This window comes from Phascolarctos cinereus, unplaced genomic scaffold, assembly GCF_003287225.1.
Source record: "Phascolarctos cinereus isolate Bilbo 61053 unplaced genomic scaffold, phaCin_HiC Scaffold_7;HRSCAF=346, whole genome shotgun sequence".
NCBI lineage: Eukaryota > Metazoa > Chordata > Mammalia > Diprotodontia > Phascolarctidae > Phascolarctos > Phascolarctos cinereus.
In genome coordinates this window covers 78,157,665-78,176,167 of record NW_027556180.1, presented here as the reverse complement: position 1 = coordinate 78,176,167, position 18,503 = coordinate 78,157,665, and the positions used below count along the sequence as shown (strand labels likewise).

The window sequence follows — 18,503 nt, the reverse complement described above, 5'->3', positions numbered from 1 at the left end:
GCCTGGCCAAGACATTTAGCTGCTATTTGCCTTAATTTTCTCAATTATAAAATGGGCATAATAATAGTACCTACTTCCCTGGATTTTTTGGATGATCAACTAAGATAATACTTATAAAACATTTCACATAGTGCCTGACACATGGTAGTTGCTTAGTAAATGCTTATTTCTTTATGAAGAACATAAAATGCTTAAAACTGCAAATTAATGAAGACAACAAAACATATTATAATAATACGAGTTTAAAGTTGGAATGGGCCTTGACGGTTAGCTACCTCTCATGTATAGATGATAGCTGAGATCTGGAGAAGTTAAATGACTTCCCCAAAAATCATATGGGGATTCCTTCTGGAAGCATAACTCAAACCCATATCTTCTAACGTCAGATTAAAAATCATGTATGATGCTGCCCCAAATGATACTTCAAAAGGAACCTCAGGAATAGCATCCTGAACTAGACAAAATGACTTAACTTCTAAGATTATAGATTTAGAGCTGGAAAGGACCTCAGGAGGCTACGCAGTCCAACCTTCCCATTTCTCATAAGACTCAGAGAGGAGAAAGCCTCCTAAGGTCACAAAAGAAGGAGCCAGCAGATGTGGGATTCAGCCAGCTTCTCTGACTCCAACTTTCTTTCCACTGCCCTATACTGTCTTCCTTTTTCTTTTCAAAAAGTTTTATGAAAGATGCTCTTACCTGAGGCTTGGCAACAAGGAAATGACATCATGATCATAATCATTACCAGTTGTTGTTGATATTGTAATAGTTATCGTTAGATAGTCCTAGTCATGGCAGTACTTTAAATAATAAAATACATATTTAGATTATTTTCTTTGGCAATATGTAATTAGAGAACTGCAGTTATAGACTGAGAAGAGACATTGCATTTTTTGCAAGGACAGAGAGCTAGCATTTGTAAGGTTTTCTATATACCCCAAAGACACGAGAAACCAAGTTTTTAGGATCATACATTTAAGGCTGGAAGGGAACTTTGAGGTCCATCTAGTCCAGTTCTTAACTTCTTCTGGCATGGACTCCCTTGACTGTCTGGTGAAGCCTATAGAGTCCTCCTCAGAATAATATTCTTACATTCATAAAATAAAATACATAGGATTATAAAGGAAGCAAATATATTGAAACCAAAATTATAAAAATATTTAAAAAACCCCTAGTTTATTGATTCCACATTAAGAACCTCCAAATTCCAGAACAATTTCCTCATTTTACATATCAGGATATTGAGGCCCAGAAAAGTTGTGATTTGTCTAAGGTCACAAAGGTTGAAAGTGCGAGACCTAGATTTGAACTTAGGTCCTTTTGACTTGAAATCAGCCACCCTGTCCCATGCTACACAGTGCATCAAATAAAAAAAAAAACACAAAACACAAAACAAACAAAAAAACCAAGGTGGAACCAATCAATCAGAAATGGAGATTAAGTGAAAAAGACCAAAGGACAATCAATATATATGTATATGTACATACACATATTCACACAGAAATACTGGAGTGGTTTGCCTTTTCCTTCTCTAGCTCATTTTATAGATGAGGTAATAAGGCTAACAGAGTTAAGTGACTTGCCCAGGGTCACACAGTTAGTATCTGAGGCTGAATCTGAATTCAGGAAGATGAGTCTTCATGGTTCCTAGCCTCATGGTCTATCCACTGTGCCACCTAGCTGCCTTATAATCATACATTTTTAATACCATGCATCATATATAATAACACATTATATATAAACCATATATTATATATAATCATACATTTTATATATCTATAACATATATTATATATAAAATCATGTATTATATACACATTTATATACACATACACACATGTATACATAGAAAGAAACATAGTCATTATCATCCATTTGCCTTTATTTTGTAATAATTTTATCTTAGAATAAAAACAAGCACATACTAAGTGATGAAAGGAAGCTGGTAACTGATTTTATAACAATAATTTTCAGTATCTATCTTTAATTAATTCAGGAAAACCCAAGTCAGAGATAACATTTATTCCTCTAAAAGAGCTCATTCTCTTTTTCTTCCATTTTTACTATTATGAATCAGCAAAACTGAGATAAGTCAAGTCACTTAACAAACCAACAGAGAATTAGTAATAAAATTCTAAGTATTTATCTGTCTGGGTAAATGTTAAAGTAAGAACTTTTAGGTCCACTTGAAAAACAAATGCATACAAGGAATCCAAGCAAGTCCCTTCCTCTAATGACGCCAATAAATCACATACTAGGAAGAAAGTTTGAAATCACCCTTTCTATGAATTACGCAAGCAAAGAATCCTGCAGAGTAGCTAAAAGTCTGTTGATAGATTTTTTCTGATGGGAATTTGGAAAGAGGAGTCAGAAGTAAAAATAATATCTGCTTAACTTCACAACAAGACAGGGTATTATACTATATTTTAGGATTGAAAGAGAATGAAAACAAAGTATTACAGGAGTATGTTGAGAAGTTAATATGATTAAATAGTTGGTGGAGCTTCATTCCAGTGGTATGTTATTCTCTCCAACAAACATGTGATAATAAGAGTTAGAATTTATATAGTGCTCGAAGATTTGTTCAATGCTTTATGTGATATCTCATATGACCCTGACAACAACCTTGTGAGTTATCCCCATTTAACAGATGAGAAAACAGGCTGACTTTCTTGTGTCTGAGGCAGGATTGGAATTCTGGTCTGCCTGACTCCAATCCACTGTGCCACCTAGATGTAGCTTACCTCCATGGTCATCAAAAGAGATATATCTTCTTTTCACATTTTGAGTCATTTCTATTTTTATAACTATATTAGTGGAAGGAATAGCTAACCTGTTGGATGATATACTCAGGCTAATATTAATAATGATAATAATGACAATAACAACAGCAATAGCAATAACTAACAAAGCACTTTTCAGGTTTGCAAATAATCTCATTTTATACTCATGGCAACTTTGGGGGGCAGGTGTGATTCTTATTCCCATTTTATAGAAGAGAAAATTGAGGCACATAGAGATTGAGTGACTTGTTCAAGGTCATACAGCTAATAAATGTTTGAAGCAAAATTTGAACTTGTTTTCCTGACTCTAGGAGTAGTGCTTTATTCATTGTGCCACCTTTAGATGTCCAAAGTTCACAACAAGAATGAGAAAAATGTACTGTAAGATGAAATTTGAGAGGCATATGCCAAGTCTTAAAAAATAGTCAATCTCAAAAGTGGAAGATTGAGAATACATGGCTAAGCAGTGCAGATGCAAAAGATCTGGGGATTTTGTTGAATTTGGAACTCAATATGGGCCATCAGTAAGACCCAGTGGCCAAAAAAAAGAATTAATTCAGAAATTTGAAATGATCTAGAATGAGGGCAACAGTAGTCTTGCTGTACTGTTATGCCCTGATCAGAACACATCTGGAATATAGTTAGTTCTGGGAGACCTATTTGAGAATTGACATTAATATGCTAGAGAACAGCCAAAGGATGGTGCCCAGTTGCCCAGTCATTTAACATGTATTAAGAGCCTACTATGTGCCAGGCACTGTGCCAATAGCTCGGGATACAAAGAAAAACAAAAGCCACTCTCTGACATGGAGTTCACAGTCTAATGGGGCAGAGGGAAAGGGCAACAGACAAAATAACTATGTAATACAACCCCAAAACAGAACAAATTTTAAATAATCAACAGAGGGGAGCCACTAGTGTTTAGGAGGATCATGAAAGTTTCTAGTAGAAGATGGGGTTTTAGTTAGGACTTGAAGGAAGCCTGGAGGTCTAAATGAAAAGTGAGAAAGAACATTACCAATATGGACAACATTAGTGAAAATACTCTGAGTCAGAGTGGAACAGTCTTGGTGGAACAGAAAGGAGGCCAGTGTCACTGGATTACAGTGGGGTGACTCATGTAAGATGTAAGAAAACTGGAAAACAGGAGAGGGGTAAGTTGGACTGCCAAACAGAGGATTTCATATACAATTCTGGATATAATGAGAGTCAATGGAGTTTATTGACTAGGGAGATGATATAGTCAGACCAGTACTTCAGAAAGATCACTTTGCAGCTGAATAGAGGATGAAGTAGAGTGGGGAGAGACCTGAAACAGAGAGATCAGTAAGCAGGCTATTGCCATGATACAGGTATGAGATGGTGAGAGCCTGCTCTGCTTGGTGGCAGGGCCAGGGGAGAGAAGAGGGCATATTGGAGATGTTACAAAGGTAACATTGATAACAGAGTGGATATGGGGCAGAGTGAGAAAGAGTAAGGAGTTGAAGGTGTTACCTAGGTTGTGAATCAGGGTTACTGAAAGGAAAGTGGTACCCTCTGAGCAAAAGGAATGTTAGCAATAGGGCAAGGCTTTTTCTTTTGGAGGGGATAATGAGTTCAATTTTGGACATATTGATTTTAACCTGCCTATGGGCCCTCCAGTTTGAGATATTCAAAAGGTAGTTGGAGATGTGAGACCTTAAAAGTCTGCAAAGAGGTATAAGTTGGAGAAGTTGATTTGGAAATCATCAGCAAAGAGATGATACACGAGAACTGATTAGGTCACCAAGCAAAATAGTATAAAGAGAGAAGAAAAGAGTGCTCAGGACAGAGCCCTGATGGATGTCATTGGTTAGCAGGTATGTTCTGGATGAAGATCCAGCAAAAGAGACTGAAGGGTAGTAAGATAGGTAATGGGAAAACCAGGAAAGAATAATGGTGAAAACCTAGAGAGAAGAGGGTTATCAATGATTGATAGTCAGAGTCTACACAAAAGGACAAGATGGATGAAAACTGTGGCAGAAGGCATCTTAGTGATGTTGGATGAGGAGGAAGAGGGAAGGAAGAGCTCTCAGCAAATAGACTGATTTTTTTCAGTAAAACATGAATCAAGGTTCTCAGCTGAGAGGGTGGGGGAAGGGAAAGCCATGGAAAGTTTCATGAGAGATAAAAAGGTTTGGAAGAGCCTCTATGGTATACAATAAAGTGACTAGATTACCATAAAATGACTGGCTGAAGGAAATGTGAACTTTTGAATCAGAGAATAGCAGAGTGAGGGAGGTGGGAGAAGAGGATATGAAAGTTATCTACAAGTATTTGAAGGCCTGACATGCATAAAAATGATTCAGCTTGTTCTGCTGGTCACCAGAGGGCTGAATTAGAAGCAAGGAATCAAGGTTTCAGGGAGGCAGATTACTGCTCAATTTAAGGTATGTTTTCCTAAGAGTTAGAGATGTTCAGGATTGGAACAGGCTGCCTCAGGAGGCAGAGACTTCTCCTTACTTGACATTTCCAAGCAAAAAATCTAAAGTTAGGCAGGTTATAGAAAAGGTTCTTATTCAGGTATGGCTTAGACAAGGTGGCCCTTCCGACTCTGTAATTATATAGCTGATGATGGGAAAGGAGTTCTATATGAAATATAGACAGGTAGATAAATAGGACCAGGTCTAGGTATTTGTCGTATTCTTTTGTAGGGACCTATGATATCATTTATGTCAAGGTAACTCCTTCTATCCATGTAGACCAACAACTTTTCTGCAATTTATAATATCAGAGAATTGCCTAGGGTCACTAGAAGATTAAATGACTTGTCCTGGACCTCAGAGCCACTACATGTATATGGTGGGAAAGGCTGGTTATCCCTACTACTCCACATTACCATATCTGTATGAATATATGTGAATATATTTATGTCTAATTGTCTCCAATGATAAATGAAAAGACCAACTTAATATTGAATTTTTATAATATCTTTTAAATATTACATTACAAACAATTACTATTCAAACTGGCAACTATTATTTTTCTTTTAAACTATATAATAAAGTGCTCACTGCAATGATTAGCACATAGTAGATGCTTAATAAATTCTTGTTCCCTCTCCCTATTTTTGCTAATCAAATTGTTAATGCTTAGCACTCATTCTAACTTAAGGAAAAATTACTCTAATTTCTTGCATGTGTAATTACCCATATTGGCTATATAGGGTTTCCTAAAATTCTCAGAGCAGTTTTAAGCTTTAATAGACTTTTGGTACCCCCTGCATAGACATGCCCATGTGTGCAAATATGTGCACACTCACACAATTTGTCAGATTCAGGAGTAATGCTATTTTCCTTTAGAAGTTGATGTCCAGTAATGCATCTGCTATTCCACAGGCAAATTGCCCAAATATTTCTGTCCCCATAGAAAAGTCTCTATTACTTCCAAATGGCCTTTTTGTTTCTTCTAAGTTTTTAAAAGTTTAATACTTTAGTCACTAAACAATTATCTATTAATTAGTGGACCATTTTTGAGTAATTTTTGAATGAAAAAAAAGTAAAACTAAGTTATTCTTCCCCATTTTAACCATTTTGGCTAGATCTATTCTGATCGCTAAAATTTTTTTTTGCTTCTTTTTGCCTGAAGAAGCTTTCAAGGATATAATAAACAAGTGTCAAAATTGTGATAAAATAAAGCTATTGTTTTGTACCTTAGAAACCTGGGCTCTATGAAACTAACATGCAGATTCACAAATCTGGCTAGTTTTCCAATTTTAATGTTCTCTTTTGGTCCCCAGAGTCACACTTCCATTTAGCAAGAGACTTTCACTGAATCCAAAAGGCAACCACACCAGATATTTCTTCACTGGCAAACATGCAGTAGATGGTGATTGGATTGTGACTTTAAAGATGTTGACTCTGTTAGGCAGAAGTAAAGAGGGAGTGTGTTACAAAAATATCAGTAGCCTTGCTTTCCTTTTTGGCCAATTGTTAGGTGTATGAAAACCTCAGTTAGGCTGTTGGTGTCTGGCAGTCTTTTACTGACCTCTTACTTACTCCCTAGCATGCTCTCCATAGCAACTCTTCCCAACCTTTTTCCCCCCCTTCTCAATTCTCTAGACCCTCTGATCCCTGCCTCCTCCCAATAACACCACCATGGTGGACGACCCCATTTCCTACTTACTGAAGAGGGTAAGGTCGTCTGATGTGGGCTTTCTCTACTCTCCATACCTCAAAATTTCTTCATGTTTTCATCTATTATCATCTTCATCCCTCTTTTTACAAAGGAACAAATGTATTTATTCTTTTCCAGTGCTCACATCTTTGCCAGTGTATTTGACCTTTTGTGCATTTCTATTCTAAAAATACCAATACCTAAATAAATATTAACTTCTTTTTATCCCAGTCCACCCCCACTTTTTATAAAATTGCAAAATATTGGACAGAAACTATGAAATTGCATATTGATATAAAAAGATGCATTTCCCCATCTCTTCACAACACTCTTAAAACACTAATTTAGTAAAACACTGTTTTTTTTAAAAAGCTTAATGTTTCTGCCACATCAATTAAGTATTTATTAAGTTGCCAGGTGCTATGCATTCCAGGAATACAAGTGCAAAGGATAAAACAATCCCTACATGAAAGGCACATTCTAATGGGGAAGGCACTAAGTATGTATATATATATGTATGTGTGTGTGTATGTGTATATATCTATATCTCTATAGATATATACACATACATGTTTAAAATATAAACACAAATGCATAAAAGTAGTTGAATACAAGGTAGTTCAGGAAGGAGGGTACTAAGAAGAGTGGGATCAGGAAGGATTCCATGCAGTAGATGGTGCTTGGATTACGACTTTAAGGAAGAGGCTGACTGTGTTAGGCAGAGGTAAAGAGTGAGTGTATTACTAATGTGAAAATATGTTTAATAGGAATGTATATGTGTAACCTATATCAGATTGCATGCTGTCTTAGGGAGGGAGGTGAGAAGGGAGGGGGAAAAAATTTAAAACTCAAAAACTTATGGAAGTGATTGTTGATAATTCAAAATAAATTAATTAAAAAAAAGAAGAGTGAGTGTATTAACAGGCATGTGGACTAGCCAGTTCCACAAAGGTTTGGAGACAGGAGATGGAATGCTTTATATGAAGAACAGAGAGAAAACCAATCTGCCTGAATTGCAGGGTGCAGGAGAGTAATGTCCAGTGAGACTGGAGAGATGGATTGGGGCCAGGTTGCGTAGAGCTTTAAAAGCTACATTTTTGTGGTTCAGTTGTTTCCCCTCTTTGGGGCCCCATTTGGGGTTTTCTTGGCAAAGATACCAAAGTGGTTTGCCACTTCCTTCTCCAGCTCATTTTACAGATGAGGAAACTGAGGAAAACAGGACTAGGATCAAATAACTAGTAAGTATGTGAGGCCAGATGAAGCTTCCTGCCTCCAGGCCTGGCACTCTATCCACTGTGCCACCTAGCTGCCCAGAAGCTAAAAAGAGGAGTTTATTGTCCTAGAGGCAATAATGACCAAATTTTAGAACTGGAAGAGAATGTATTGGCTATCTAGTACAAATTCTGCATTTTACAGAAGAGGAAACAGATCCCATAAGGCTAAATGTCTTATAAAAAGTCATACAGACAATTAATGTCAGAACTCAAACTTCGATTTCTTTGAATTTTTTCTTTCAAACTTTTCTTTGGTGCTTCTGATATGGTAAACAAAAAACTAGCGGTCTTTGTAACAAAAATGGGGACATTTGGCTTGGGGAAGAGTGCACTGACTGCCATGGGTTATGTTATGTGGGCCATTGAATGTGGGCTATGTGGGCTACTAAATAAAAAGTGAGATTAATAAATAGTGACAAAAAATCAGTACTCAGTAATCATCAAAACTATTTGGTAGTAATTAAAAATAGGAAAGCGGAGCAGACTAGATAAACAAGTTTCTGAAACAGTCAAACTCAATAACGTATTATTCATTAAAAAAAAGAATTTCCTTTTTGACAAGAACTGATGGAAAACAATTTAGCCAATAGTAAATCTACTCAAACATCTTGCACCACATACTACAATAAGCTCAAAATGCATACACAGTTTGAATGTTAAAGGTCACACATACAATAGTAGAAAATTATAAGAGGTACTTTTCATACTATGTCTAAGGGCAATAAATCATTTCAATCACATGAAAATTAAGAGCCTTTGCTTGAAGAAAATCAATGAAATACAGGTATGAAAAGAAACCATTAACTGGGAATAAATCCTTGCAGCAAATATTAAAAATATATAGAAATCTAACAAAAATAATGAATGAATATAGATGAATTATAGTATTTGCTAGTTGGGTACTATGTTTAAAGCCATGTGCTAATTAAGCACTGGGGATACTAATGGAAAAGTAAACTAGTCTCTGCTCCTGGAACTTACTTTCTAATGGAGCAGACAATGCATATAGATAAACACCAACAAGAGAGATTCCCCAACAGAGAAGTGATCAAAGGACATAAACAGTTCACAATAGGAGAATGGCAAAGTATTATAGCCATATGAAATATTGCTCCAGATCACTAGTAATAAGAGAAGTGAACATCAAAGTAGGCCTGTAGTTCATTTCACAGCCGGAAAATTTACCTTCCTCTATTCCTTGCAGAGTGGGGACTGGGGATGTGATACACCACATGCTATCATACTCAGGTTATGTTGTGCTGCTTAGTTTTGCTGAAAATCTTGTTCACCCTCTCTCTTTTTTAATCTTTCATACAAGGGTAGGTTATGGATAGATTAAAATGAATGTGATATATAAGCAAAGGATTTAAATGAAAGTAAAATAATATTTTTAAAATCGAGTTCAATTTACACAAAAATATTCTACATGTAGACCCATTGCTGCATTTGTTATTGTGATTTCTACCGACGCCTTTAAGTTATCAAGCATATACCTCATTTCCAAAGCATATCCTCATGGGCCTTGTCCAAGCAGCAGGGGGCAAGGCTAATCACGTAATATAGCTAATAGCCTGAACAGCAGGAAGGTCTTTAAAGTACGATGTCCTCTCATATATTCATTGAGGTTTCTAATTTACAAATATCATTTATAGCCACTTTAGGGTAGATTCCGTTTTTGAAATCTTTCTCAGAATGAAAACTTAATTTCTTAGAAAGTAATATCAGGCAATCCAGAGCAAAACCACCAACACACACACACACACACACACACACACACACACACACACCCAGCAACAACAACAGCAAAAAATAACAGGAAATCTAAACTCCTTCCCCCCCAAATTAATGAGAAATAAAATTTAGTACCCTTTAAAAAATCCACCTTGAGTTTTAATGAAAACCACATCATAGGCAGATCGCTTAACGCAATTCTTTACAAGTCCCACACACTGACTGTGCATTAACTAACTAGGACAGTAAACGTTTTAATCAATTGCTGTGAAAGAATGAAGGCTAACACAGCGGTTATATGGGTTTGGTTGCAATAAAAAGTAATATTATTTGGCTTCATTAACTGCTAATGAAAGACATGAGAGTTTCTTAGAAAAAGGCTGGCTGCCTCTAGAACTAGAATTTTATTCATGTCTATTATTACAGTATCTTCGTAAGTGAATTGTCATAGCAAAATGAACCATTTAATTGATTTTATTTTCTATTAAAGATTTTTAATTAAGTAGCAAGACTAGCAACATGTCTTGCTTCCAAATTTTAAAAAGCTGAAATATATTAAGTCAAAGCAAGGAAATGAGTGACTTTATTTTGACGAGTCTTTGAAAGCTGTTGATGGACTATAAGTCCTGAAGGGCTTTTTTTTAAAAAGCTTTTTCTTATGTTTATCATGTAGCAAATTTCATTGTAAAGAATAATCGATGAGGAGGAGGGTCAGCATTAATTCCCTCAAGCACTTTACCTACTTGTAAACAGACTCAACTTTTTAATTTATGAGCCTTAAAATGGTGGAATATATGATCTTTCTCCTCAAATCATGTCATGTTACAGCGTAACTTAACCATTTGTCTTTCCAGTGCTAGACCACTAACCTTGAAGGTGGGGAGACTCGACAATTGGTTGTTCAGCCATTTTTCAGTTGTATCTGACTCTTCAGGACCCCATTTGGTGATTTATTGGCAAAGATACTGGAGTAGTTTGCCATTTCTTTCTCCAGCTCTTTTTACAGCTGAGGAAACTGAGGCAAACAGGGTTAAATGACTTTGAACTCATGAAGATGAATCTTCCTGACTCCTGGCTCTGTGCTCTATCCACTGTGTCACCTAGCAGTGAGTTATATGGTTTATTTTATCACTTACATACTTTTTCTTTTCTTCCTTCCTTTTTCCATTTCACAAGTTAATTAATTAGGTTAGGGAATGAAGGTATTAACACATTCACTAATTTAAAAATGAAGCACACACAAAAAGTACAGTGTTATTTCCAGAAGAGGATTGTGATTGACTCTTCTATTTCTCTTTTTTTTAGAATTTTTTTTTTGGGCTAAGCAACTTGCGCCAGGGTCATACAGCTAGTCAGTGTTACATGTGTCTGAGGCCGTATTTGAACTCAGGTCCTCCTGAATCCAGGGCCAGTACTCTATCCACTGTGCCACCTAGCTGCCCCTCTATTTCTCTTTTGTGTTTATATATCATTAAAAATTAATGAGAGAGAAGAGAAGTGCAGAGGAGGCAGCAGGGAAAGAGACAGACAGAGATAGAGACAGAGAGACAAATATGTGTATATGTGTGTGTGTATGTGTATGTGTGTGTGTAAAGAGTGAGGTTTTTTTTCTTTGTCCACAGTTGTTTGCATATTGTCTCTCCCATTAGATTGTGAGTTCTTTGAGATCAAGAACTGTGAGTTTTTTTGGCCTTCCTTTGTATACATAGTACTTAGGAGAGGCTCTTAATAATTTTTTTCCTGTTATAGACAGAGACAGAAAGAGACAGAGATAGAGACACAGAGACAGAGATACACAGAGAGACACAGAGGGAAAGAAAGGAGAGACAGAGAGAGAGAGAGAGAGAGAGAGAGAGAGAGAGAGAGAGAGAGAGAGAGAAGAGAAGGAGAGAGAGAGAGAGAAAGAGAAGGAAGGAGGGAGGGAGGAGAGGGGAGAGAGAGAGAGAGAGAGAGAGAGAGAGAGAGAGAGAGAGAGGGAGGGAGGGAGGGAGGGAGGGAGGGGCAGGCTGAGACAAATAGTGGCAGAGACAGTGAAAGCAGAGTTGAGACAATGCAGGAACCTATAGATGAGAGAAGAAAGGAGGGAGGGAAAAAGATAATATTGTCAGTAAAAGTATTTAATCTTAAAGGACAGATGAAAAAGAAAGCTAAGAGCCTTACCCCAGCCTACCAAGGTGAAGCCCCAAAGATACTTGGTATCTGAAAAGAAAGCCACAAAGATGAGGCTGTGTAGGTACAGGCCTTCCACTAGGATCCAAAAGTAGTTTGTGGCCAAGAAGTAAATAAACATCACAACAACAATCTTGCACCCCACCTGTTAAAAATAATGGAAAGCATTACTTTCTCCACGGCAGAACTCTCCGCTGAACTAAATGTCAACATGACAACATTCCAAACTTCAAACCTCAGGACTGCGTCTTCTCTTTGTGCTTTTATTGTATCACTTTACACAATAATGTAAAAACCAAATTTGCATTTTAAGCATATTTCCTCTAAGAAGTTCAAAGATAATAGTCAACAAGCATTTATTTGTTAAACTCCTACTCTGGGTTAGACACTGCGATGAACTCTGGGGATATAAAGAAACAGTCTCTGTCCTGAAAGAGTTTACATCCTAATGGTTTAGTAGTACAAATCTATTAGTAAGGAGGGAGAAGATAATTCACCTGTGAAACTAACAAACTGATGGATTAACTGAGGTATTGATTGAGCATATACCATTCTTGTTGCTAAGGTCGAGATTACTGGAATGCTCCTGAATATACTACTGCCTCAGAAGCCCAATAGCCTGAATTCATGGGGGAGTACTTTATTCTCTCTACTAACTGGGAAAAGTCATGCTCATTATTTGAACAATACACCCATTTTCTGTTAGCTAAGAATGACTAGGGATTGTTTTTTTTTCCCAATAATGAGGATGGATATAGAAACAAAGAAAGAGAAAGGGAAAGCATCTTTAGAAGAACAAAAACAAGCTATTCAAGACCAGTCACTATCAGTCCAGATGTTTCATGATTTGATGACTAACTCATAATAAAGGGAGTCTAATGACACTGAATTTTCTATATGTCATGAGAATCAGATTCCAAAATGTAATTCAATCTAAAACGTTTTTTTTTCTATTGTCATCCCAGAGATTTCTTGAATGAAAAGCTCCATCCATTTTTACACAGGAAATGTACAAGAGATGAACAAATCTAAAGAGGAAATCTAAAGGGAATGGGAGAAACAATGAAATCAATGATGGGGAAATGATGTACTAGATGTCTGTCTGTGTTCATAGGAGTACTTTCAAGCAGTCAAGATAAGCCAAGTAGCATCAGCCCAATGGATAGCATTTTTGTGTCTTCCTCTGTGTATATACGTGTGTTTAATTTTTCTTTCTGAAAGGGAATCTAATTAGTTGTGAGCAGACAATACTTACATATTGTGATTTGTCTACTGGGGGTACCATCACTGTATTTTGTGGATCACCCATCATAAACGATTCCAGCTCCTTCCTGCCCACATGATCATCGGCCACTTTATCCTTAATGAAGATACTTGCAGCCCTCAGCATGAATGAAACAAATAAGTGCATGTGGATGTAGTTCCTGGTGCAATGCAGTCTCCTGAGAACAAGAAACAGAAAAGGGACAGGTTTGGAGAGAATAACTGAGGGAAAAAGAAAGGAAAAAAGGGAACAAGAAATGCCACGAATCTAAATGAAGATGGACCTTTTGCAAATCTGTTAACCTATGATCCCAGATAGAACTGTAGGGTCATTACTAAAATGGGCATTATCTGAAATCTAATTACAAGTTTAAAATTATGTATTATCATGTCCCCCAACTGAAATATAGCAAATAAATGAAATTTCATATCATGTCCAGTGAAAACTTAGGTGGACTAAATATTATTGAATGTCTCACATTTATCCCAACAAAACTTTGTTTGGAATCAATAAATTATGTACCTTAAAAAGGAGCAAATAAGAGTTGGTCTAATTATTCTGGAATTCTATTTGGAAATATACTAAAAAATGAATCAAACGTACATATTCTTTGATCCAGAGATCCCAGTAAATGGAATGTGCCTCAAGGAGATCAAAGATAGAAAAACAGATCTCATATGTGCCAAAATATTTATAACAGCGTTTTTTGTAACAGCAAAGAACTAGAAACAAAGTAGATGCCTATTATTTAGAATGTAAACAAATAAATTGTAGTAGATGAATATAATGGAATATTAGTGAGCAATAAGAAATGATGAAAATGAAGAATATGGAGGAGCATGGCAAAAATTTATTGACCCATGCCAAGTAAACTAGACATAATCAGGAAAAATATATGCAATAATGATAATACAATATGTGGAAAGAACAAAAACAATGAATACTTCATAATGACTAAACTTGTCCCTAAAGAAGGTATATGAGAGGCATCATTCATCCCTTCTTTGCAAAGGTGGGAGACTAGGTATGTATAGCACTGCATGTACTCTTAGACTAGGTTGATGCATTGTTTTTGCCCAACACATAGTGGATACTTAACAAATACGGGTTGGCTTAAAGTGAGTTACTTTGTGTTTTGTAGAAACTTGATATTTTATGCACAAAGGAAAATTACCTGATAGAAACACATGAGGAATTTAGCATTTATTTTGTGTAAAGCAAAATGCTACATGCTAGGGATCCAAAGATAAAACAAAAAAAGAGAGCTCTGTTCTCCAGATTACATCCTGTCAACTAGTTAAGGGAGTATTAGCAGATTAATTAAGGGATTATTCTCTTAAAACAATATATTTGGGTGAAATAAAATTTTTTCAGTTCCATTATTCCAAAGTCCATGAATTTAATCATTTTAAGACTGAAATCCTTCTCTAATGCTTATCAGAGGTGACACTGGGTTCTTGACATCCATACCAGTAGATTACAGTGTCTAAGAGGTCCTTCTAAACCAAAAAGCTTCACATTTGGGCTGGCTGATGTATTAGTTATCTGCAAATCATTGCAGGGACCAGCTCTGTAACTTCAGAGAGGATCATCCCAAATTTGGCCTCAGGTGATGAACTTTTAGCCACAGTAACTCTTGAAGATCATGTACCAATTATTAGAATACCTGTGATCTTTTACTAATAGAATCAGGTATCGTTGAAGTATTACAGTAACAGACACTACATTCCTTGTGTGCTCCTATAATGTTCTTTTTTTCCTTTGTGTATGCCTGAGAAACAATTTCTGTTCATTGGTATAAATGGAAGTTTACAATGAGTTAAATGAACCTGTAAGCCACAGATACTGATTTTCACGATTCACATAGCTATCTTTAGCAAACAAATACATTGCAGTGTTGATCTGCTGACTTCTAGCCTTTATTCTGTTTTGATCCATTGTGATTTTTGAAAAATTCACCAACTTCCTTACATGATAAGAGCTTTGCCAAAATTAAATAACGGAACAATTCAAGACTGAATACATAAAATAACATGTGGGATAAATGTGTTTCAGCATAGAGTGTCCTGAGACTTTTTTGTCTTCTGTGGATAGGAAGCAAGACCACTCTTGCTGTATGGAGGAAAATGAGAAAAAGAGAATCATGACTGATCTGCTCACCGGAAATAACCAATGATGAAAATAGCTACAGCTAGGGAACTGAAGGAGACAGAATATCCAATAGTGTACATGATGTAGAGACGTTCAAAGAACTCCTGCTGGAGAAGAAACAAACAAGCTTATATCACATAATTATTTCCTACTTATTTTCCTTCTCTGTGTTAGAAAAGAAAATATATCCACAAAATATGACACATTTTCTTTGGATGTGAAATCACTAAATGTATGTTGTTAGTAACCTTTTGGCATGCTACAAACAGGTTTGAATTTTGTGCTTTAAACAATTTTAATCAACTTGTGCCTAATCTTAATCATCCCTTTCCTTCTTCACCTTTAAATCATTACTCCCTTATTTTGTTCATCCATAATTTGGAAATACTTGGACATGTTTCCAAGTACAAAGGAAGGTGACAAAATTTTTTTTAGTAACCTTTCCCCAAATTTAAAGAGAGATGTTCCTTAAAGCTTTAAAGTGCACATTGTTCTTTTTCTAAACTAATCATTTAAGGCAGGATCATTTGTGCAACAACCAATAATAGATAATACATATACCAGAATTTACTTCAGAGCATTTCAAAGCTTTAAGTCTTTGGGGAAATAATTTTCTAATATTTTCTGAGATTACATTTTCAACATTGAGACTAAAAGAAAACTTTAGAAATACAATTGAACCAATTATATTACATAACTTGGTCAGGGCTCCAAAGTACGTGTCTAACCAAATATTTTAATTCCTTTTTAAAAAAACTGAAGATACCATTATATGTTTACTACTTCTGTTACTATGCTGTTTTTGTGAGATTAACAAGAATGATTTTGCAATGGATGTGTAGTTCAATGTTACAAAAAAAATTTGAATAACAGATAAAATTCAAAATCATGGATATAGTAAGATAAAATTCTTTTGAGGCATCTTACACTAATACGAATATTTTGTTACTGTCATTACCAAAGAAATTCCAAGACTGACTAATGTTTTAAAAGGAGATCTTTGGTAATGAAATATAGGATCAAAATATTTAGAAACTTTCCGAAGAATGCATGGAATAGAATCCCTTAGTACAGTGGACAGGTGAGGTGAAGAAGACAGGTTTGGAGTATTTAAAAATTAAATATCAGTAACATAATAGTTAATATTTATACAATGCTTTAAGGTTTTCAAAGATATATATATATATATATATATATGTGTGTGTGTGTGTATATGTGTGTATGTATATCCATGTCTATCTCTATCTAATCTATCTATCTATCTATCTATCTATCTATCTATCTATCTATTATCTCATTTGATCCTCCAACAATTCCATGATGTAAGTTATTGGCATTTCATGGATATAGAAACTGAGTTTGAGGAAGTCTAAGTGACTGTGTTAAGGTCAAAATGCATCTGAGTTATGATTTGTGAAAAGATTACTGAATTAAATTGATTTCTTAATTGGAGAGATATTTAAAATCTGTACGCTATCCTTAGAAATCTCATTTAAACCTTTCATTAATTCCACTCCATTTATATGTACCTTTTATATAATAGGTATTTGTGAAATTGAATTACATCACATTTATATAAGTAAATGAAGTACTATATGAATTTTTATTAAGTATGAGAAAACAAGCTACATTACAATACATAGACTATTCTATATTACTTAAAATGAAAAATTCTGGTGACTTTGCTTATCATTCCTTTGTCATGGCCTTGGTCTAGGAGTCAAAAGCCCAGGCTTCAAGTCCCAACTCTGCCAATGACTAGCTATTTCACCACAGGAAAGTCTCTTTGTTTCTCTGGCCCCCAGTTTCCTCCCCTGCAAGCTGAGGTGGGGAAGGGTGGGAGTAGATGTTCTTAAAGGTACTGAAGAAAGTTCTAACATTCTAGACTTTCATAATTGTAACTTTTCAAAATTTGGCAATCAGAACTTTCAGGGAAGGAACTCTACCAAAGCAAATCTATTCCTGGACCACACAGCTAGTACATTTTGAAAACAGAACTTGAATCCAGGTATTCCTGCCTTTGAGGGTGACTGTTTCTCCACTATGACAAGACGCCTCTAACTTTTCAAATATTCATGAAATTCATAACCAGCCATTCTTTATAAGATTTCAAAAATCTGCTTTGTCTCTAAAATCAGTAGCAGGGCAGCCAGAGATTAAAATAATTTGGGCTTCTAAGAATGTAGGAACAGGCTATTCCTTAAGAGATAAGAAACAAGCATTGGATAATAGAGTTCAGATTTGGAAAGGGCTTTTTTAAAGACCATCTAGTTCAATCTCCTCATTTACCAATGCTGGTTTTCCATTTGGTTGTATCTAGAAGTGCCCCTAGCCTGAGGAAGAAACAAAGATGTCTCATTCTCTGTGAATGGTGCATGAAAGAGAAAATAAGCTCACACAGTATGGACAATATCAGAAAGGACCAGGATCTAGGAGAATAGCAATTTGTATATACAGTAGGCACTAAATGTCTGCTTCATTGAATAAAAGGAATCTTAGACTCTACTCTTGCTCTTACTTTGTTTTCCATATTCTCAATGAAGGAAGAAAAATGAGTTCCATATATAATTGGGTGATGTCAAAAATGTTCAAAGTGTCAATGTGCTGTCCATTTCAAAAACCCAACACCCAGATACCTTTCCTGTGGCGCTTTCTGGTTCGAAGTAGTTGAGGCATTCTGAATAATTGACCCATGTTTTATTTAAACTGTGCATAAACTCCCAGGTCCCATTGAGGTTACAGTGCCTGAATGCAACTCCTGTAAAAAAAATACAAGGAAACATGTTTAGTCTGATCATTTCCCTTCAGTTCTATCACAGGCACAAAATAACTAGCTTTTTGTCTTTGATTGACTATTTCTGGAGGAGTTCAGTACCTTTATGATTGAAGTCATAAATATAAGGAGGACATGGGACAACCTGCATTTTCCCCAGTGTGCCTCTGGGCCAGCAAATTAGTCCATCCCATTCTGGAAAACAATTTCCCTCTGGAAGAAAAGAA

The 18,503-nt window shown here is 35.8% G+C and overlaps 1 protein-coding gene across 1 annotated transcript in view; it reads right to left on the bottom strand.

Annotated features, from left to right (window-relative positions):
- The window catches only part of PTH2R (parathyroid hormone 2 receptor), an 81,972-nt gene extending 63,740 nt beyond the window's left edge, over window positions 1-18,232 (bottom strand). Inside the window, exons 1-4 of the mRNA XM_021008756.1 lie at window positions 18,140-18,232; window positions 15,513-15,610; window positions 13,344-13,530; window positions 12,080-12,233 (exon numbers count right to left, since the gene is read on the bottom strand). Of these exons, the coding sequence (XP_020864415.1) occupies window positions 12,080-12,233; window positions 13,344-13,530; window positions 15,513-15,610; window positions 18,140-18,217 (517 nt within the window). The 5' untranslated portion in view covers window positions 18,218-18,232. The remainder of the gene's footprint in view (window positions 1-12,079; window positions 12,234-13,343; window positions 13,531-15,512; window positions 15,611-18,139) is intronic.
- Window positions 18,233-18,503: the final 271 nt, after the last annotated feature.